Consider the following 22,977-nt stretch of genomic DNA (forward strand, 5'->3'; position numbering starts at 1 on the left):
ATATATATGCAACATTTTCTGAAATTTTTCTTAAGTTTTTCCTGTCAATTCGTTTATTCATTCAAACCTGTCTTTATTTAGTTCGCTCTAGATATAAATAGAATTATCTCGAAACATGATTTCTAAATCATTCCGAATGCTATGTGATAGTGATAAAAATCTATTGCAATGTGTAACGTAATTAAAATAAAGTTTGTAATACACACAAGTAAGAATTTATATTGTTATTTATATTGATTTTATACTCTAACTATATACTTACTGCGTGTTTTGGGAACAGGTGTGGCAGGGTATCGGCGGCCGGTGAAGCCGTAGTACCTGCCCGCCGGTTTGTTGATCCAGAAGTGCATCAGGGTATCGCTGTGCAGCGAGCTCAGAGATTCATCGTTGCCTGATAACAACGTATTCGATCATATATAGTCACAATATACAGCTATTTCATAGCTTTTGTAGATGTAGCGGAAGAAAAAGAACGGCTTGACAGAGATGATTTGATTAATAGCGCGCACTATTCAAAATTTCTGGCAGAGAAAGAGGAATGGGATTCACATTTGACGAGACTCTCCAAGATTTGTATGTTTGTTGAAACTTGGTATAGTAGAATTTGTTAGAATTAATTGCATTGTTTTATGCATGGGTTTAATCTGCGAATTCTCTATTAACCTTCCTAAAAAAATCCTTGGTCAAATATAAAGAGCAATTTATCCTTACACGATATTATGACATCTATGCAACTCCTCCACCAAGGCGTTTCTTTTCTATCTGCAATATCTGCACAGATGTCTACAAACTATAATAGAATTTTAAGATCTAAATTCTTCATATAATTTCTTACCCAGTGATGCTTACGCGCCGACGCGCGATTTATGCAGGATCCTTTTCGAGCATCTTTTTCAATACAGTTTCCTGTTCTTCGGGGTTGGCTCAAGGCTTTGTTACACATGTATCCTAAGTAGATGCGTCGTATCGACCTTTGATATATACTGCTCATCGTCTTTCACGAGCGTTATCGTCATCAGTGACGCTCATTAGATCCATTTTCTATCCTAAGATGGTCAAGCTTGATGATCTCTGAAAACAACACCATTAGTTAAATAAAGTTATAGAGTAACTGGTGTTTTGTTTTATATTTGGAAGCAAAATCTCCGAATACTATATAACAAAAAATAGAAAATGGAGTCAATAACTTGAAAAATATGCATATTATATACATGTTTATTTGATACACCCAAAAAAAAAAAAATTGCAACGTATATTACCATATTTAAGTTATCATTACAAGTATTATATTTATTTCAAATTTTCGTTTGATGAAATTCAATATTACATGTGCATATTCTTTTGGAAAGAATATCTCTTAAGAGAAAAATAAAATACAATAAAAAGATGTAGAAAAACAAATTTCTCTACAATTACGTCTTCTATATTTAAAATATGATTGCATATTTAAACGTGCTATCGAAAAAGACAAATGCGGACACATATTCAGCCTTTTCTGCGAGAGAATAAAAGAAAAAGAAACGTAATTATAAGAGGAAAATATAGAAAGTGCAAAGAGAAAGTAAAAGGAGAATAGACCTGACAGATTCATTCTTTCCAGCTAAACTTTCTGCATTTAAAGTAAAGATACATTCGGAGATTTTGACTGAAGAAAGAGAAAAAAAGGGTGGAAAATTCCTATTAATACAAAATATATAAAGATCAAAATAAAAGAGACGCGAGAAGGATATGCTCGCTGTTTCCTCGAGGAGCTGGAAGGAAAAAGCGTCCTCGATACTCACTTGCGTCTCATTCCTCATTCAACGTTCCCTCTCCAACGTGTCACGGGAGGAATCAAACATGTTCGTAGATCGAACTCTTCGATTTTATCCATTCGACATCGGAAACGCAACGAATACAAGAGGTCCGTGATTTCTCTGCATATATATCTTCCTACGCTCTCACGCTTTTCCTTTCGTCCTGTCAAAAACGCACATCTTCGTGTCGTTCCTCTCTCTCTTCATATCCGATCTTTTCGGGAGCGCGATACCACTCTTTCTCGTATAGTTTTGAAATTGGAGGAGCACGGGAGGCCAGAACGAGTGTGCCACGGTGATGACGCGCGTCAATAACAGATAACAGACATCTATTTCTCGCGCGACAGTTGACAAGAGCCGCTCCGTTTGCCGGCGACGGCGCGGCACGCGAGACGTCGATTTTGACGGTTGTATCGCGGGAATAAAAATGACAACAACATGGCGCAACCAATCAGATTCGTCCCTTTTCGATACTCGTTTCTGTTCATATCGCTCACATCTTTTGCACTCAAGTTCCTTGCTCATCTTCTCTAACACTCGAATATATATTCATTTCGTTTCTCAAGTATAAACATTTTTATAAATTACAATTAAAAAAAAAAAAAGATAAAATAAAATAAAAAAAGGTAATAAGCCAAACAAAGGGATGGCTCATTCCAGTATGTATACAATTCACTGGTGCTAATAGTCTGTCTCTAGATAAATTGATTATGCTAAAAATCCTCGCCACTTGCTCGCGCTTAAGCTCGCTGGCTTTACCGGTTCGACATTTCGAGCTCGCGAGCATGGCTCATAGTCGATTTGTTGTCGTTTTTAATTGGATACATGCAACCAACAGCAACTTGTCCGACAAGGAAAAGAATCAGGATGCATCAGGAAGCGGCAAACGGAAGAGAGATGACAGCAATAGATTTGCTAGGTAATCAAGAGAATTATTTATTTTATCTTTTTCTGTTCTCTTTCCCATTTATATTATTTTTCTAAATTGTTATTTTTATAGTTCTCCCTCTTCCAAGAAGACAGACAACAAACTTACAAAGCCAAAGGCAATTTCAAAGACTCCTTCTCCAGGTGCAAAGCCTCGTGCAAAGCTAGGTAATTATACTGCTGAACTATTGTATATTGAATGTGTTATATATTTTTATAACTTTTTAGGAACTACTCCAAAAAGTAAGTCGAATAAACTTTCACCTGGAGCACCAAATAAAAAGAGGAAACTGACAAACACTCCAAAAAAGGAGGAGAAAGATGAACCTAAAAATGTTAATGGAGCTGAGATAGTGAAAAATGCTCAAGTAGAAAATGATACAGTTGAAAGTGAAGAGGAAAAAGAAGAATCCATCCCTCCAGAAAAAAAATTTGGCTCTGATGAGGCAAAAAAAACAAAGAATATTGTGAAAAAGAAACGAGCCAGAATAATCGAACTAGTAGATTCCAGTGACGATGAGGATCATCTACCGGTAAATTTGGATCATTCTGAAATTGATAATTCTCTTGCAAAAGAATTTATATTTTGGATTAAATTTATATGTTTGTAAATTTTTGTTTATATTTGCAAATAATTATTTATAGTTACCTGAAAGTCCAAAAAAATTAGAGACTAATGGCGAAGAAAAGAAGATTGAAAGCACAGACGAATGTAGTGAAATGAAAAAGAATGCATCAGATGACGAAACAAATCAAAATATTTTGGATATCAAGGAGAAGACCGAAATCCTGAAGAAGGAGCCTACACCAGAAAAGAAGTCAAAGACTACTTCTAAGAAAACGCATAATTTTTTCAGTAAGCATTAAAAATTTAAGTATTTTTAGATTATTAATTAAAATTTAAACCAGAGTGTATTTTTAAATAATAATAATAATAATAATCAATAATAATTTTATAAGCTTTAATGGAGTATTATTTAAATAGTTATTTAAATCTTATTGTTAAACAGCATCTAAGCAAAAGAATGATGCAAAGGATAACAAAGCAAGTAACGCAAAAAGCAGTAACCAGTCTTACAATCCTAACATATCTGATTATCATCCAATAAACAATGCATGCTGGAAACGAGAAGACAAGTGAGTTGAAACTATGATCGAAACAGAAGAAAACTTCCAGAAAATATAAAATCCTTTCTCTTTTTTAAATTTATTTACAGAACTCCATATAGCGCCTTTACGCGCACTTTGGAGCTTATCGAAGAAACGAGCGCGAGGTTGAAGATAATAGAAATACTGTCAAATTACTTTCGATCTGTCATAGTCCTGAGCCCCATGGATCTTTTGCCAAGCGTATATCTGTGCCTTAATCAATTAGCACCAGCATACGAAGGTAAATATTGAAAAATTATGTACATTATATATAGAGAAAGCAATATTTTAACTTGTATAAAGAAATAAAATTATTTAAATTTTATTATTTGATTAGAAATTGCTTATGCAGTGTTTATTTTATCTTAGGAATTGAGCTTGGCGTTGCTGATACGAACCTGATGAAAGCGATAGCACAATGCACTGGTAGGACGTTGGCGCAAATTAAAGCCGATGTCCAGGAGGTTGGCGATTTGGGAATTGTAGCAGAAGGTAGCAGATCCAACCAGAGAACTATGTTTCAACCGGCACCGTTGACAGTTCCTATTGTATACTCCAAATTAAAGGAGATTGCCCAGATGACGGGCCACGCGGTAATCCACACAACTGCTATAATTAGAATTTATATTATTAGTAATATGAATTTCAGTTAGGAAAACTTTTGCGGATCAGAAATATAAAATAAAAAAAAATTTTACTTTAGGAAAATAATTTTTAATCTAAATTAAGACGTCGATTTTGACGGTTGTATCGCGGGAATAAAAATGACAACAACATGGCGCAACCAATCAGATTCGTCCCTTTTCGATACTCGTTTCTGTTCATATCGCTCACATCTTTTGCACTCAAGTTCCTTGCTCATCTTCTCTAACACTCGAATATATATTCATTTCGTTTCTCAAGTATAAACATTTTTATAAATTACAATTAAAAAAAAAAAAGATAAAATAAAATAAAAAAACGAACAAACCTAATACCTTACGTTGCCACTAATTATTTTTGTGTGAATGACGAGTATATAGATGATAAAGTTAGGTTAGTTTGAGAAGTTTTTCGTAAAATTGTCTCGAGAACTTCTTCAATGAAATGTTATTTACGATCGAGAGTTATATGATTCGCGCGGGTTCGCGATATTTACGACGATGTTTTTCAAAAAGCGTCGCTACTTTGACAAATGACTCGCAAGAACTTATATTGCAACCCCATGATAATTTTGCATCAGTACGTCGGAAATGTCTGAAGATCGCCATCCTGGGTGCACCGAATGCTGGAAAAAGCACGCTCGTTAATCAACTTATTAAGAGATCGGTAAATAAATATTAAATTATTTTTATCTTTTTTTTTTTTTTTATTCACATATAAAGAAAATTTAATGATTATTTTGCCAAAATTTATTGTAGAATGTATACTGTTTCTATTTTTTATCTTATATTTATTCATCTATTTTATTTTCTCTATCATATTTATTGTTTAAATTTGTTTTTTTTATATCATATATCTATATATATATTTGTTTTTTAGGTATGTCCTACATCTTCGAAGGTGCATACGACGCAAACCAAAGCAGATGCAATTTATTGTGAAGATGATACTCAATTGATATTTATGGATACACCCGGTATGGTTTCCACAAAAGAATTAAAACAATACAAGTTAGCTGATACCTTTAGAAAAGATCCAAAAGTCTCCTTGGCAGCAGCAGATATTGTGGGGATTGTACAAGATGCACATAATGTATATACTAGAGACAGGATCAATTCGAATATATTGGAACTATTGACTGAGGATATAATAAATAAGATTCCCATGATTTTAATATTAAATAAGGTGGATAAATTGAAAAAGAAAGAGGTGCTTCTGCAACTTGTAAACATTATGCTCAAGAACACGAAATCTTTGAAGTTCTCTGATATATTTATGATATCTGCTTTAACCGGAGATGGCATCGATGATTTGAGGGTAAATAAGCTTGCAAGTGTGAATAATTAGATGCATATAATGTAACATAAACAATTATTTTTTGGTAATGAACAATTTTTTAATGATTTAAGATCTCTATAATATATAAATCACACTGTGTTTTGCAGACTTACTTGCTGGATTCGGCTAAATCGCGAGATTGGCAATATGAAGGACACATATACACCAATCACAAGTGTGAAGATATAATACAGCAGACGGTACGGGCGAAACTGATGGATATTCTACCGAATGAGGTTCCATATAACTTGAAAGTGACATTGGAACACTTTGATACAGGAGCTGACGATAACGTTATGGCAGTAGTGACTGTCACATGTTCCAAAAAAAATATCGCTAGACTTTTAATTCGCAGGACTGCAAATAAATTAATAGGCAATAGAATAAAACAAGTTGCTGTTATGGCAGAGCAGGAATTGCGGCATGCCTTTCGAACGCCGGTGAGATTGAGGCTAATCGTGCTCTCACCGACATGATCCAGTTTGCAATTATTATTTGTAAAATAAATAAATAATTGATAATTACACACAGTCGAATTAAAGTATAATTCCCTAATTAATTTTATGTTTTCCACCTAAAAAGAGGATTTGCCATTTTCTTTTTATGAAAGCTCAAAGCTAGTAAATCTGATTGATCTATTTGAAATGAAATTTGACAGAAAAATGATATTCTTTGCAATGTATATAATCTACGAGTATAAATAATAATACATATGTCATTACATATAACAACAATACATATAATATACATATTTATTCGTGTGTTTTCCTTTCTACATTCATTTACAATTCTATGATGCAAAGTACCATTTTTTTTAGAGATGATTAAACTTCTACGTATTATTCAATCTATGATTGTACGAGAAGTGACGCCACTCTGTTCCGTAATAAAGGCGGGAAATGCTGTCAAATGCGCATAGCGCGTAGAAACGGCGCGATTATAATGGCGCAACGTCGTATAGAGTGAGTAAATTAGCAAAACAATTATTTGGAAAAGAATCTAACAAAGTATTTCAATTATTAATAAATCCAATGATATAACGTAATTCGGTCGGTAACATAAAACTTATAATTTCATTAATTGACATATAATTTGACAATTCTTTTTCGACACGTGATCTTTCGAGTAACGTCGTATTGCTTTATCGTTACAGCTCTTTCTTCACGAAGATATCGTCCAAGAGGGAGAACTCGAGCGAGGATTATTCGGAGAGGTACGTGTTTCGTTATAAGTGCTAATCAGTGAATTGTGGAATGTGCGATCCCTTTGTTTGGCTGTCGCCGCTATTTTGCCGAGAGAGGTGCCTACGGATGTCTGGCATCTCTTTGTAGTATTACCTGATCAGGTAATAAGCCAAACAAAGGGATCGCTCATTCCAGTATGTATACAATTCACTGGTGCTAATAGTCTGTCTCTAGATGTCTTCTATTTTTTATAATTATGATTTTGTAAGGACTACTGTAAATAAAACATATGCATCATCGTATGATATGGCATCAAAATTACTATGTGATATTCCATTCTTGTCGCATCTGATATATTTTTAATAAAAATATATTGGGAGACTATAATTTTTTTATTACTTAATTTTATTACTTAATGTTTTTTTTTTTAGATTCTCGTTTATATTAACGCGATGTTTTGTATATCAGTAACTTTGAAATGTTATTGAATTAAAAGAGTTTTGTAATTTTAATGGAGTATTATTTAAATAGTTATTTAAATCTTATTGTTAAACAGCATCTAAGCAAAAGAATGATTCAAAGGATAACAAAGCAAGTAACGCAAAAAGCAGTAACCAGTCTTACAATCCTAACATATCTGATTATCATCCAATAAACAATGCATGCTGGAAACGAGAAGACAAGTGAGTTGAAACTATGATCGAAACAGAAGAAAACTTCCAGAAAATATAAAATCCTTTCTCTTTTTTAAATTTATTTACAGAACTCCATATAGCGCCTTTACGCGCACTTTGGAGCTTATCGAAGAAACGAGCGCGAGGTTGAAGATAATAGAAATACTGTCAAATTACTTTCGATCTGTCATAGTCCTGAGCCCCATGGATCTTTTGCCAAGCGTATATCTGTGCCTTAATCAATTAGCACCAGCATACGAAGGTAAATATTGAAAAATTATGTACATTATATATAGAGAAAGCGTGATGTTTTGTATATCAGTAACTTTGAAATGTTATTGAATTAAAAGAGTTTTGTAATTTTATATAAACAATCAAAATACCCACAAATAATTAAAGGCTGAATAAATTAAGTAAACATCACATTAGCTGATTAATAATTACAGTTTTTAATAATTTACACATTCATCACGATACCGCGGAAGAAGTGATTCATCTCGGCAATGCGTGGCATTCTTTATCTAGGATGGCTCTTATCCAGTTATCTTATATTTGCCATTGATAAAGCAACGGCTAGGTGATGATACTCGGGGTACTCCGACGTCCGCGATCGACTAATTACGTTTTTTGTCTCGTCGCGTTTCCGGAACAGCGTCTTATTTGTCGATAAGAGTTGAATTCGCGACGGAGAATATCTTCCGTGAGGAGACAAGGAGATGGTCGCCAAGAGCTCTGGACCGCTGCTGGAGAAGCAGATTGGCTGCGTCAAATTCACGATTTTCTGCTTGAACGCGATAATATGGGTGGGTGCGCGAAGTTATCGCGATGATTGCATCGTCTTGTGAAGTTAATGTGCTAGTGAAATGATCTATCTTTTACATGAAATATGAAAAGAACGGAATGTAAAAGATGAACGACTGAGCAGTATTGCATATATAAATAAATGCATTTGTTTTGATAATTTTCAAAATAGAAGATTTTTGTTTAAATTTTACTCTATTTTTACTTTTTCTTAAGAAAAAAAATGTTAATAAAATTGATTTATTTGATAAAATAGTTGATTATTAAAATAAGTTTAAATTTAATTTTATTCCTTAATAATAAAAAAGTGAGAATTATAAAAATATATTCTGTTATATTATTAGAAAGAAATTCAGGTATAATTAAAATTGAATTCAAGACATACATGTGTAAATTTTTTGTACAAGTGCATGCAAAAATATAAAAAATGGTTGAATAAATTTTATAAGATATGAAAATTAAAATAAGCGTTTTAGAAAAGTGTGTATGTAGTTATAAAATGTAATTTTGATATAGAATTTGTTCTGAAATATATTTTTTTATATATTACATATTATTATTGTAAACTGTTTTATCTCTTTAATTGTGATATAATTTTATAATTAATTTAATAAGTTTTAAAAGATACATTGTTTTTACTTTGTTATTGTACTATTACAGAAACAAAAGTTTTCTCGAAGAAAAAGAGAGAACTATTGTCGCTTCATTGTTAATTCATACATTCTATTAATTAAATTCTTGTGCGTCTCTGTTGAAAGATCCTGGGTTGTGCAATGTTCGGGTTGTCGATATGGATGAGGTTCGAGCCAATGTTCGAGGAATGGGTGGAATTTTTGGACATGTACGAGTTTTACATCGGAATTTATGTTCTGATTGTAACTTCGGTGATCGTCATGGCCGTTGCCTTTATCGGCTGCGGTGCTGCACTTATGGAGAACATACTGGCTTTATACATCGTAAGAATGTTTATTACGCGCTTTAATCCGGCAATTCTGAAAAGAGATCATCTCTGAAAAAACTAGTTTTCAAAATTGTTTGTTTTGTTTTTAATTATTTTAAATTATTCCAATTATATTTTCAAAAATATTATTTTTTAAATTATTTTAATTATTAATAATGCAACTCCTGAAAATATGGAAAACATATAAGCAATTTTCATATTTAAAAATTGAAAATTAAATTTATTTGCATTTTAAATAAACTGAATGAAAAATAAAGATTGATGTTTATATCTAGATTGAAATAAAAACTGAATGTAATACATTGAAGCATCTAAATTAGAAATGTAGAAAAACATTTTTTTGTTTGTATTTGTACAAAATAAAAATTGAATTTTTTTATATATACAGTCCCTGACGAAAAAATTAGACAAGATTCAAACGCTGTTTGTGGCATGTCGTAATACGGAAGCAAGGTACCTTATTAGATCGTTGGCCGGAAAGCTTCGCATCGGTTTGGCCGAACAATCTGTTTTGCAAGTAAGTCATTGGTGATATTGTGCGTTGCTATGATCGATATTTTTAATCTGTATTTTCTTAGGCATTGGCTTTAGCTTGTGCTATGACACCGCCAGAACAGGACTATCCACCAGAAATCTTAAACGCGAACAAGAAAATGTCGAGCGATCGTTTTAAAGAGAAATACGACGAAATAGCACTTATACTAAAGACAACGTATTGGTGAGCAATTATTCCGAAAATATTATTACTCTAAATATTAAAGTGAATTAATGAAGAGATATAATAAAAATACGTAACATATTTATTTTTAAAATAAAATATTTATTAATTAAAAGAGAGAGAGAAAGACAAAAAGATATTTTCACATACACAAACATACAATAATTAAGTTATTGAATTAACAATTAAAATAAGTATAGTTAATCCAAAATAAAATTATATTTTTTTTTGCTTGAAAATAAAATATTAAATATGTAAATATCAATTTCTTATTTTTTGATAATTAAGATAACTTACATTTATTTATAGTGAGTGTCCGAACTATAATCTTATAATTCCCGTTTTACTGGAAGATGGAATCAATACTTTGCCAAATAAGTGCAAGCTCACTCCTGGAATACCTTTGAAACCTATGTTGGCGCACCCTACCAAGGGTGTTCAAGAAGTCCTGACACGATTTGAGGGTTTAAAATTCACATGCGAGTGGAAATATGATGGAGAGAGAGCACAGGTTCTTATTTACTTAGCTTTGCAAACTATAAGATATACTAGATAATACTGTATTGCATGAAAAGAAATGTAATAGATGCCAGAATCAATTAGCTAAAATGGCGATAATTTTAAGATTCAAGTCGATTATAATATTACAACAGATACACGTTGCGGATAACGGCCAAGTCAATATCTACAGTAGAAATCAGGAAAACAATACTAGTAAGTACCCGGATATTATTAAACGATTGAAGAATACTCGAGGTGACTTGGTGAAGAATTGCATACTTGATTGCGAGGCGGTCGCCTGGGACAATGAGCAAAAACAGATTCTTCCGTTTCAAATACTCAGTACGAGAAAGCGAAAGGTAATATAGTTGTTTTAAATGTAATTATTACGATTGTAATTGTCATAATTTAATAGTCACTATGATTATAATTTATGTAATTGTTATAATTGCTCGTTTTAAAATAACATTTTGTTCTTATTCTTAGGATGCCAACGAGGAAGACATCAAAGTACAGGTATGCGTATTTATGTTTGATCTGTTGTACCTAAACGACGAGCCGTTGGTAAAGAAACCCTTTGCAACGCGTCGCGAGTTGCTGAAGCAGCATTTTAAGGAGGTAGAAGGCGAATGGAAATTTGCCAATAGTATGGACACTACAACAATGGAGGAGGTACAAGTCTTCTTGGACGAATCTGTGAAGGGTAACTGTGAGGGTTTAATGGTGAAGACGCTGGAGGAGGATGCAACTTATGAGATCGCGAAGCGATCGAGAAACTGGTTGAAGCTGAAAAAAGATTACTTGGACGGCGTGGGTGATACACTAGATGTGGTTGTAATCGGTGGTTACATCGGCAAAGGAAAGAGAACAGGCACTTATGGTGGCTTCCTCTTGGCTTGTTACGATCAAGAAAACGAGGAGTACCAGAGCATTTGTAAAGTACGTTTCTATAACATATTTCGTCGACGTTATGAAAGTGAAGAGAAGCAGCATGCAATTAACGGAAATTTTTCTCGTATTAGATAATTCTAATATTTATCGAAATATTTTTTAAGTATCTTTTTCAAATCACGCAAAATACAATTTTGATAATTTTCGTAATTTAAACTCCTATATTGCGAGCATTATACTTTTTCGCTCATTTGATGTATTATTTTAGCTCGTATATTAATTGCTTTCTCATAAATAGATCGGCACAGGCTTCAAAGAGGAAGATCTTGAGAATCATACAAAGTTCTTGAAGGATCATGTGATACCCCAGACGAAATCGTACTATCGTTTCGACAGCAGCCATGAGCCCGATCATTGGTTTGAACCAGTACAAGTGTGGGAGATTAAATGCGCCGATCTCTCCCTATCGCCAGTTCATAGGGCAGCTATCGGAATAGTGAGTTTCCAGAGTTTTAAATTCTCTCAATTGCATCAAAAAACGAAATTAATATTGCATGATAGAAATCTTTTAATTTTGACATTCGCAATTCAAAAAATCTTTTATTGACATGGAAGAATTTGCGTTATCGCAGAGTTTCGGGAACATACAATACGTCCTTTTTCTTCCAAAAATAAATTGAAATAATATCATGAGTTGTTTTTGCTATTAAATATCCTTTGAATTAGAAAACTAATATTGTTACATATTAAATTTTTTGCTTTATCCAGGTTGATCCGGAAAAGGGTATATCCTTAAGGTTTCCGCGATTTATCAGGATACGCGAGGATAAAAATTGTGAAGAGGCCACTTCTGCTCAACAAGTGGCAGATATGTACAATAATCAAGAACAGATCAAAAATAAAACGTCGGCATCGAAAGCTACGGAGGAAGATTTCTACTAATTTTTTTTTTGAAAATATGGAAAACATATAAGCAATTTAATAATCTTTACCGAATTTTTAATTCAAATATTAATTGACAAAACACACATTGTCTAATGCAAATTGGCTTCTTTTCTTTATTAAATTTTAACATTCAGCAAATTAATTTTTTAAGATCATTTTTTGAGGATCAATTTTTTTCTCGCTAAATTAAATTTTCAAAACTGAAAAAGAATTATATTTTTATTATTATAATATCTTGTATGGCGATTTATCTTAGAGATTTTCGTGATTTTAGCACGTGGGCCTTCAACTATTTAGTTTCATTTGCGGTTTATCTGGGGCGGCAATAATTCTTGACTACTCGACGTACGACAGCAAGATTCAACCCATCATCGAACGGTCCATGTATAATCTTATCAACAACTCCCAACACGATACAGCGAGCTTTATCCTAAGAATAATCCAGGAAACTGTAAGATGTGTAAAATATCTTAAAAATTATATATTTTTTTTTAAATTTTGAATTGATCTTTTTTTCCAGAAAGAGAAAATAAAAGCACATATAATTATGTATCTTTTAAATTAATGTTTGATAGGTCGGATGCTGTGGAGCTGACGGACCCAGGGATTACACGCAGTTGCGTAAACCGTTGCCCACCGAATGTCGGGACACTGTTACTGGAAATGCTTTCCATCACGGCTGTGTCGAGGAACTATCCTGGTTCCTGGAAGCGAGATCAGGATGGCTCGCTGGTCTGGCAATGGGGTTGTGCATGCTTCACGTAAGTTCTTATATCTTTATCCTTCTTTTCAAGAAGAAAGAATACGCAATTTTTTAATTTTGCTACGAAAATAGAATGATAATCTATCGTCTTCTTCTAATTATCTCTTTCTTATTCTAATTATTGCAGGTGATTATAGCTGTATTGACGTTAACACTTATTCGAGCGATCAAAAAAGAAGAGGAGTCTATCACATTCAAGCGTTAGAATCTATTAGATTCAGCGTTAATTCATTATCTACGATGCGACAGAAAAATTATTGTAATTATATTTTTCATAGGAAAAAAGAAATGAAAAATTGAGTATATTCTATGTTGAATTGCAAATTTTTCATTGAGCTTACATCTATTTCGGGAATGACATTTATCTAAAATATAGAATATATACACGTAGTTTTTAATGTGTCTTAAATTTTTTAATTTTTAAAGCTTTCAATTTTTTAAGATGAAAAAATTTCTTTCTAGTTTTTTTTAAAATAATTTTTTTTGATTTAAAAATTTGTCTTCTTAAAATAAACATCACATATATAATATTCATGTCACTATGGACTTTTTAATTGTCACTAATTTGCGACAAAATTTCATCTATTTCGCTTGAATATCACGTTTTGTACCTATAATCATTCATTTAATCTTCTTTTTTTATAATTTTGTATACATCTTTTGTATTTACAAAATATACATCTATAATTTATTACTCACTTTTAGAAAATAGTCATCATTGAAAGGGATATTTTAAAATAATGGAAAACAGTGGATATATAAACCAAAATTGAGTTGTTATATTTCTAATAATTTCGAAACGAGTATAAATAATCGAATAATTCGCCAAGAAGGAGATATTATTTTTGATATTCCACGTAAAAAAATTATCACACTAATGTATTATATTAATAAATAAAAATAAAAAAAATTAAATATATAGGAAGCAAATAAATAAAATGTAAAATGTAATTTTCAATAATTATCACATACGAATGTGAACATGAAATATTTATAATATTTTACATAAGCAGTGACGCATAAAAATTAGTATTTTATTTTGCGTTGGAGAAAATTTCAAATTTTTCAATCCATGATTATCTTAATGTAATCTCATTTTATAGATTCGTATATTGAATTATTAAAATCGTGAATTTTTAAATAAGTTATATTACACTTACAATTAATTAAAATATATATTATTCCTAAATATGATGTATGAGAATGTGTGTATGTGTGTGACATCATATTACCAACGTTTCGTATTTAGGATTTAGATTTGTTGCAATACGATAAAAGAGGATGGGGGATTTTACGTTTTTGTTTTATTTATTTACAAAATACGCGATATACATACAATATACGATATACAATATTATAGTCAATAATTTATTTACAATAATTTTCAATGCGGTCCAACTAGGATCATTGTCGATCAGTTCGTTATATGATTCGAAATTGTGCAACCTTGTAATTATTTTGTCCGACATGCAATCGCGGCTGCGTTTTTTCATGTTCTACTTGTAGTGACCCAAATCGGTATTGAACTGCTATTACGCAGCAGTTGTATAATTACGAGAAATTATAGAACTATCGCTCTATTGAAAAATATTATGAAATTGCAGCATTATTATTGATGTTATTCTTTAATTTAACACAAATAAGTACGTTAAAATTTCTTAAAGAAAATAATATTTTAATTAGTATTTTCTTATCTATAAATATATGACGTTTATCTCAAAAACTGATTTCTAATTTAAATTTATTCAAGATTAATTACTATTTCAATATTAACTTATACAACAATAAGTGTATATATATGGCAACCAATGCACATATAAATTTGCGAGAAATAACATATTAATATCGAAAAATTTCTCAAACTCATTACAGAAAGCCATTAAATAAATAAAATACGTACTGTTTGTGTTTATAATCGCATTGTTCATAGCGTTTATCATAAGAACTAGTACTCATATAAAGAGGATTACCAAAATTTAAATTTAGTCCGAAGGAACAAATCTACTTGGTGGTAGCAATTGAACCGCGAAAGGCTCGACGATTAGATTAAAATCTAACCGAGAAAGGGGAAAGGCGGATAGGGCACCGGCGCTGGGTAATAACCGGGATATGCCGGTACCGTCGGCTGCACTGGCACCGTGTTGGTGACGTAGGTAGTGAGCTCCGTGGGTACGACCCTCGTGGAGAAGAGGGTGGTATACGCGGTTTTAGCGCCGAAAGTAAGCTTTAATACCCGTGAATCGGACACGGTGGCAAGGGTCTGAGTGACCAGGGGCGCGCTCGTCACCGTGAATTGTGGCTGCTGCGGGAATAGCGGTACTTGCGGCACCTGCGGCTGCAGCACCGGACTCAGGGTGGATGTGCCGTATTCGTAGGAGGTCCTGAAGAAAGCAGAAACGCGCAAAATATAATATATGTAAGATGATACAATATATTATATGTATAATTAATTAACGCATATAATTTATTAAAAATATATATTATACCAACCTAGGTACAGTAGCAACTGGCCTGGACAACGTCGAGTAAATGGTATTTCCCGCGCTTACTACGGGAATCACGTGCGATTCGTACATCGTTTCCAAAACGACCACTGGCCTAGATGTGGTGATGACTTGGGGTTGCGGTTGACCGAAATATTTTAGCAGAGCCAATTGTTGCACCTGTTCCGGAGTCAACTGAGATTCGGCACTGCTGCTGGTTACGACGTCGCTTTTGACCTTGGACGGTAATGCGGACTTGAAAATATCCAGATCGGAATTAGGATCGTTGCTAGGCGCCACCACCCTCTTGAGTACATCCTCGTCATCACGATCGTCGTCGCCGAAGTCAAGCTCGAGATGCAGTTCGCTACCAGCCTCGTCGAGCTTCGAATTGAACTCGTTCAGCGTTTTGCTTGGGATGAACTGATAGATTTCCATCGGCGGAAGCGTCTTTGTCGCCGTCACCACTCGGGCGATGTTGTACGTTTGTACCAGGGTCAAACGGGTGGTGCTATTGCCACCATAAATTACTGGTAACATGTGTGTCTTCAGCAACGTTTGCGTCGTCGAGAACGTCTCTGTCAGGGTTTCTAACGGCGGCGTCGCCTGGCTGGCATCCAGGGAGATTGCCGGTAGCGTCGCAACGGACGAATCGAGCGGCAGAGTCGACTCGTAGGCGGCTGCCGTGTTCGCCAGGATATTCTCCGTGAGCGGTTCGGTGGGTGTGATAGAACTAGTCGGCTCGGCCGTCGCAAAGGTCTTCTTGATGGTGGAAGTCACTGTAATGTAGCGGGTGTTCCGGGCTGTTCCCACCTGCATGGACAATATTTTGATTATTACGGCAATAAGGAAACACGGCTGCTTTGCTCATGTATTCTATAGCTAACGCCAAGCAGAAAATTTAATAAATTAAAAACTAATAATTCTATTGTTACATACAATATAATTGTTCTTCGGCATATATCCAACATCTTTGTTTATAAAAATAAGATTTTATCAAATTTTTTGCTTAAATAGATAAATACTAAAATCGAGTAAAATCGAGAGAACGCACCTGGAAGGAGTACGGCGACTTGATAGTGGCGATCTCGAAATACACGTTGTCGAGATCCGCCGCAGTGGAGATTTCTACGTTGAGTGTCTCCACTGGAAGGATCTGGTCCGCAACGTTCTGCTGTTGTTCCTGCTGCACACTGACGGTGGCCACATCCTCGCTCTCGCTGGGATCCAACTCATCCTCCGCGAAGGACAACTCCTTCCTCTGGATGACGCCGCCGGATGAGGTCGAGGCCGCATTGCTGGTCGTCGCCGTCGTCTTGCTCTGCTCGTCCGAGATTACCACGAAAGACGACTCCGTCGTGCTCGTCTCGGTCGCCGATGATCGCGGATCCTCCTCGTCCACCTGCTTGCGGATCATGATCCTCGGCTTCGGCGTGGTCTTGTATGACCAGCGACCTTGCGTTCTCGGTAGCTTCACCTTGGGCACCGGAAGACTAGCCGTTGGTGATGGCTGCTGATCGCTGCTCTTCGATTTGATTGATTGCTTCGAGAGCAAGCTGGTGGACTGACCGTTCGGACGAAAACCGCTGCGACGGCGACTGATCGGTGCTTCTGTGGTGCTGGTGGTAGTGATTACAGGACGATTCCTAAAGAGAAGTGTAGAGTTTCTTTCTTAGTGAAATTTGAACCAGGGATCGCATCACGCGAAGATCTATCGCACTTTATATTTTACGCGATAATAAGATAATAATGATAGTCGCTTACGGTTGTTTCGTAAGATATAACAAAAGATAAGTCACAAATTAATAAATTCTTTTCTTCCGATTGTTACTCTCTTATCAGAGACACTCACTTGTAATTTGGACGTGTCGTCGTCGCGCGATTTTTCCCTGTCCTCGTTTGTTGTTGCGGTTCGTTATTCTCGTAGTCATCGGCAATCTTGTTTCGGAATTTGAGCCTGGGCTGATTGTTGGAGGTCGAGTGCCTCCGCGTTGTTCGTACTGGGGTGCCTATTCATAAATCATCAAGTTTGTCAAGACAACCCTTTCAGTACTATATCAGAGAATATATAATTTCTCCAGAAATATCAGAAAATTTTATCACAGATATTATTGAAAAGAAAAAATTCATACACACGAAAAAGCTTTTATGTATCGTAAATTAATAAGACAACTAAAGCTTCTGGTAATATTTTTCATATATTTTTCAATATAAATAAATTTTTTAAAATTCACTAATTTATCACAGCCGAAGTGCTCACCGGAGGGTGCGTTAAAGAGAGCTTCTAAGGGCAGCGAGGACTCCTCCTGCTGCTGGTAGGTCGGAGTGGGCTCCAGCTGGGGCTTGAGCTTGCCGTGATGTGGACTTATGGTCTTCAGGATTCGATTCGTGCTGGACGGGCGAATCATGTCTTCGATCACCGGTTCGATCGGCTCGGTCAGGATCCTGGACGAGCTCTGTAGCACCTGGGCGTACTTGCCGTTGATGTAGGTGCCGATTACGCTGGTCTCGTGCACGGTGGTGAGACCATCCTTCACGACGGTGCCCCCGAGTTTGGTCACCAGCCCGGTCGGGTTCTCCTTGTCCCTTCGCGCGGTGGCGCGTGGCTTGTGATGAGCCTTCGATGAGGGTCGCAAGTTGATCAGCTGTAAGAAACCAGGTAATCGAAGAAACATGGTATCATCGTGAGAAAATTATATTGGGATAATAATTATATGCATAAGCTATAAAGATATGAATTATGTAAAAAATAATAATCTTTATATATTTGATAAAAAGATACATTTTTTGTTTTTAATTTTACTATAGTATAGAAAATATATTAAAAAAGAGAAAGGAAAAAGGTATCATAAATATAGCAAAACATTTAAATTATAATTATATGTGGGAAATAATTATAATATAATAATAACAATAATTCTTTAAGCTTTTGATAAGACTGAGAAAATAAAAGAGTATCAAAAAAAAAGCTTAGTGGCTAAAGACAATTTCCAGTATTTTTTGCCAAAAAAAAAAATATATATAAAAATCTAGATCATCGAATTTAAAATTCCCAATCTTCGAAATTTTTTCGACGCAGTAAATGCTGAAAATTATAGTTGGAAAAGGAACGCGCGTTCGTCGCGCTTCGCGAGTGAAACCGATTTATCGGTGCGATCAGATCGGACTTTCACGCCGATCGCCGTCGTTGAGGGACTTACGGGGGGAAAGGCAGCTGGAAAGGATCGGCTAGGAAATCGATTACGGCACGCGGAAAATTACGCCGACGCAATTATTCCGAACAATTTCGTTCGCGGTTTTGCGCGAGAGTTATTGTGAAAGTTGCTTATAAGATAAAGCAATTGCGCAATTTCATAGAAAAAATTACGAATAATTTTATATCACAATGGTTTTTTCATCACGCTTTGACTGGATAACCCATTTTCCATCGGGTGTTCGATTAAAACGATCAACATTCCGCTGAACTCGTTTTAGAAACGATGTTAGTGAACGATGCAGTCCGGTTTGGCGACAATCAAAAATATCGAAACCAGATTCTCGATTTTCGTATTCGCGGCTCTCGTTCACGGGCGAAGATCAATGTCGCTTTTATAAACTGGATATTAGAGTTTCCTGCTTTTGCGAAACACGAATTTCGCGAACGCGAGATCGTTTCCATGGTTGAATTCCAACAAAGGTAAAATCATATTTTTGACGAATCGAGTCAAATAATCTGTTTTCTATAAACTTGTGGACAGAATTATATAAAACATATTATAAAATTCGTAAAAAAAGCACGTTTATCTTCTTATAAATTTATCTTATATATAATTCAATTATAAAATATAGAATATTAAACACTTTATCGCATAATTTGTTAATATTAAAAGTTGACATTAACTAGCTCTTTTAGAATTAAACTATGAATTTATAGTAAAGAAACAGCGAAAATCTCCGATGAGTCTATTGATCAAATTATAGAAGAATGACTAAATCGTTGACATTAAAAAATTACATTTCTTAGCTCTTTTAAAATTAAATTATGAATTTATAGTAAAAAAACAGCGAAAATCTCCGATGAGTCTATTGGTCAATTTATAGAAGAATAACTAATGTATTTAAAACATCACTCTGTCTTTAAAATATCAAAATATTGTTGATAATCCGGAAAGAAGTATAACATACTTTTATATAGAAATATTATATTATAATTGAAATAATATATACAAATATTATCACAATTTTTCATTTTCTTCGCTTACTCTACAGAGAAAGCAGATACGAGATATTGGTTGATCTAGTTTTAAGATATAAAAAAAACCAAGAAAGAGAGAGAGAGAGAGAGAGCTATTAAAAAAATAAAATATAAGTAACGAAATACGATCTGTGAAAAAATACAAAATAATATAAATAAGGAAATAATAAAATTACGCACCATGAAACATGTTTCTAGAGCGTAAAGATAATGATATGGCATTTACTTTATTCACTTTTGTAATATTAGAGTTATTTCTTTGATATCATGTTTTACTTACCCTGTAAGTCTCATCGATCACTTCCGTTGGCTGTTTTGAGAGAAAATCGTATTCCGGTTCGGCGAGATTATTTTTCACACCTAGAGCTTCATCCTTGGCACGTACCTGAACGACGGATGACAATACTGGTGTCTTTGTTGTTGCTTGTTTATTTGGCTCCTGAAAGAATTTCTCTAAATATTCACTCTCTATTCACGTTTCCAAATTATACCTCAATTCATGTAACTTTATTACGTTACATATATAGATACATCTTATTTTGTTAATCACTAATTTTGCATGTTACATTATTTCATTATTGAAAAGAAAATAAATTTATTCTATTAGTATAATCATTCAATTTTCAAAAATTGAATATTAAATATATAATAAATAATTTGATATAATAATTTATTAAAATATCCAAAGATGTTTCTAATTATATTATATATTACATGTTAAAATTATTTGAAAAATATTTCCTATACACATAATTAGACTTAGAAATATTTAAAGAATCAACTTCATTCCAATTTACCTGACTCTTTGTCGTCTTCGATGCAGTATTCTCGGACGGGTTTACCACGTTCTGCTCGACCACGGAATTTACAACAATTTTCGTTCCCTTTATCTGTTTCTTCGTCTCACCATCCTGGGTTTCGACCTTGTGAGTCTTGCTGGGCTGAATGTCGGGGACATTCTTCTTTTGCTGCTGCAGTTCCGCCGGCTTCGTGTGAATCGGTGGCTTGGAAGACGCAGTCTTCTTACCGGAGTCCCCTTCTGAAAACAAACGGCGTATTTGCATACTCGACGACTGTTAAGAATAAAAATTGCGATTCCGCGAGGAACCTCGAGGATCAGAAAAATGGGAGTGAAAAAGCGGTCCTTGACAGTCAACATTCTTCGCCAAATTTTATATTCTTTAGAATGAAAAGATAAAGAACATATGGAAACACATATTTTCTCGATTCAATTTTAATTGTGTTTTCATGAGACTTAAATTTCAATTACATAAATTTAATGTAAATTTAATTATATTATGTGTTGGCATCATATTATTTTATTTGATTTTAATTTTGATATCAATAGAATAAAACTTTGATTAATTTTCGGCTGATATGACAGATTGTTGTCATAATTATTTCATTTATAGCATCTTCAAAGTTTATATCTTTGCATTTAGAAAAAAAGGAAGCGCACTGAGTATTATAGTTTGAAAAGTCAAGGAGAGGAGATGACAGGAGAATCATAACGAGTGAACAATGGGCATCATCCGTACGCAGACGCAAATGACGATATGCAAAAGAGATTGGACCCCGATGCCTCGCCAAGGTCCGTCTTGCGAGTGTACGGACTCTTCAGCGTTTCAAGGTCCCATTGAATAATCAGACGTGCCATGAATAAGCACAGAATAACAAAAAGATGTCGATTGCGCTTAGAAAGTAATTCCTGGCATTATTCTCAAATTCACATGACACTTCATGGCTAAAATCATTTAGAATTAAACTATGTTTGTAGCGAATCTCCTGTTTGCGTAACAGCTTTCCGCGATATTTAATTCTCACTGCTTAAAAACTTCAATGAAGCTCTTTACTGAACGATGATTGACAGCCGAATAAGACGAACATCTTATATCGAATATAATTATGGGTTAAGAATTAAATTATGTTTGCAAATAATAATTTATTTACTAATTAATCGCGCTTGAAGGAAAGCAAAATTTGACAGTCTATAAAATTTTATTGGTGATTATGACAGCGATAAACTTTTAAATTAAGATTTAATTTACAATTTTATTATTTATTATTAAAATAATATTAATGTATTTTAGGAAACTGGTATAATTATTTAGATGTGATACACATACACACATCATACGTGTGTATAAATAATAAATAAAATTTTGAAACTCTTGAAAAATTCTTACCTGGTGGAGCGCTTTGAGGGCTGAAGACCATCACCGTGTTGCCGAGTGTCGTGGTGAAGTCCAGAAATCCGTAGACCGTTTGCGTGGTGAAATCATTATTCGTAGCTGCTGGTTCGGATGTTGCAGATGAGTCCAACGAATAGCTCTTGTAAACTTGTGCAGCAGACACTGCAACTGCATAATCATTTCACAAAATCCTTTGCTTTACTCCTTTACATTTATATATATATAAATTATTATACACACAATCGCAGGTATAAAATATATTATAAAGTAATATAAAGTTATAGAGAGAAAAATATAATGCAAAAGAATCAGTTAATTTTCTCAAGAGATCAAAGTAATTTTATGCTCGTAATATATATGTATTAATAATAATTAATAATAACTTAATTAAAAATTGGTAAAAAATGTTATATATCTTTTTTCAACGACAATATTTGTTTGCGACGTGGTTGATGAAAGATTCCTGAGCAAAAAGAATTTTAATACGAAGAAGTACTTCTTATCTAAAATTCTGCATTCATTAGCAATGAATCACCTAACTCACCGTACGCTAAAGCTGCGGCAAACACGAAGTATCTCGATGTCATTGCGCTCAATCTGATCTCATCATACGGAATCTCGGAATCTGAAAGTATAAGATAAAAAACATATAAAAATTATCTCGTAGTATGTATATTATCCCGTATATAATGTCGAATTTAATTTACATACACGATAGCCATTGCTCGATTTCACTTTTTCACTTTATAAAAATATGATATTATTTATAATTTTAGCG

At 33.9% G+C, this 22,977-nt stretch overlaps 5 protein-coding genes across 5 annotated transcripts in view; 3 read left to right on the forward strand and 2 right to left on the reverse strand.

Moving 5' to 3' along the window:
• Positions 1-2,394, reverse strand: part of LOC115242889 — a 4,766-nt gene extending 2,372 nt beyond the window's left edge. The window contains exons 1-3 of the mRNA XM_029819482.1: positions 1,782-2,394; positions 836-1,071; positions 263-391 (exon numbers count right to left, since the gene is read on the reverse strand). Coding sequence (XP_029675342.1) covers positions 263-350 — 88 coding nt within the window. The 5' untranslated portion in view covers positions 351-391; positions 836-1,071; positions 1,782-2,394. The remainder of the gene's footprint in view (positions 1-262; positions 392-835; positions 1,072-1,781) is intronic.
• Positions 2,395-2,455: 61 nt separating this feature from the next.
• On the forward strand, positions 2,456-12,528 carry LOC115242891 (DNA ligase 1). Its single transcript, XM_029819484.1, has 14 exons — positions 2,456-2,715; positions 2,797-2,891; positions 2,952-3,256; positions 3,369-3,579; positions 3,734-3,860; positions 3,941-4,113; positions 4,242-4,465; positions 9,861-9,989; positions 10,051-10,190; positions 10,500-10,701; positions 10,844-11,050; positions 11,178-11,630; positions 11,881-12,078; positions 12,351-12,528. The coding sequence occupies exons 1-14, from the start codon at positions 2,507-2,509 to the stop codon at positions 12,522-12,524; spliced, it is 2,847 nt and encodes a 948-aa protein (XP_029675344.1). The 5' UTR covers positions 2,456-2,506; the 3' UTR covers positions 12,525-12,528.
• On the forward strand, positions 4,655-6,384 carry LOC115242892 (GTPase Era, mitochondrial). Its single transcript, XM_029819485.1, has 3 exons — positions 4,655-5,180; positions 5,394-5,831; positions 5,960-6,384. The coding sequence occupies exons 1-3, from the start codon at positions 4,959-4,961 to the stop codon at positions 6,326-6,328; spliced, it is 1,029 nt and encodes a 342-aa protein (XP_029675345.1). The 5' UTR covers positions 4,655-4,958; the 3' UTR covers positions 6,329-6,384.
• Positions 8,043-13,981, forward strand: LOC115242893 (tetraspanin-2A). The gene is made up of 5 exons (XM_029819487.1): positions 8,043-8,513; positions 9,270-9,467; positions 12,802-12,978; positions 13,103-13,288; positions 13,418-13,981. Exons 1-5 carry the CDS (start codon positions 8,427-8,429, stop codon positions 13,493-13,495), a joined length of 726 nt encoding a protein of 241 aa, XP_029675347.1. The 5' UTR covers positions 8,043-8,426; the 3' UTR covers positions 13,496-13,981.
• Positions 13,982-14,573: 592 nt separating this feature from the next.
• On the reverse strand, positions 14,574-22,872 carry LOC115242890 (flocculation protein FLO11). The gene is made up of 9 exons (XM_029819483.1): positions 22,744-22,872; positions 22,194-22,367; positions 20,805-21,046; positions 20,288-20,446; positions 18,034-18,418; positions 17,626-17,782; positions 16,828-17,419; positions 15,781-16,586; positions 14,574-15,671 (listed from the first exon to the last, which is right to left on the reverse strand). The coding sequence occupies exons 1-9, from the start codon at positions 22,784-22,786 to the stop codon at positions 15,344-15,346; spliced, it is 2,886 nt and encodes a 961-aa protein (XP_029675343.1). The 5' UTR covers positions 22,787-22,872; the 3' UTR covers positions 14,574-15,343.
• Positions 22,873-22,977: the final 105 nt, after the last annotated feature.

This window comes from Formica exsecta, unplaced genomic scaffold, assembly GCF_003651465.1.
Source record: "Formica exsecta isolate Colony F162 unplaced genomic scaffold, ASM365146v1 scaffold659, whole genome shotgun sequence".
In the NCBI taxonomy this organism is placed as follows: Eukaryota; Metazoa; Arthropoda; class Insecta; order Hymenoptera; family Formicidae; genus Formica; species Formica exsecta.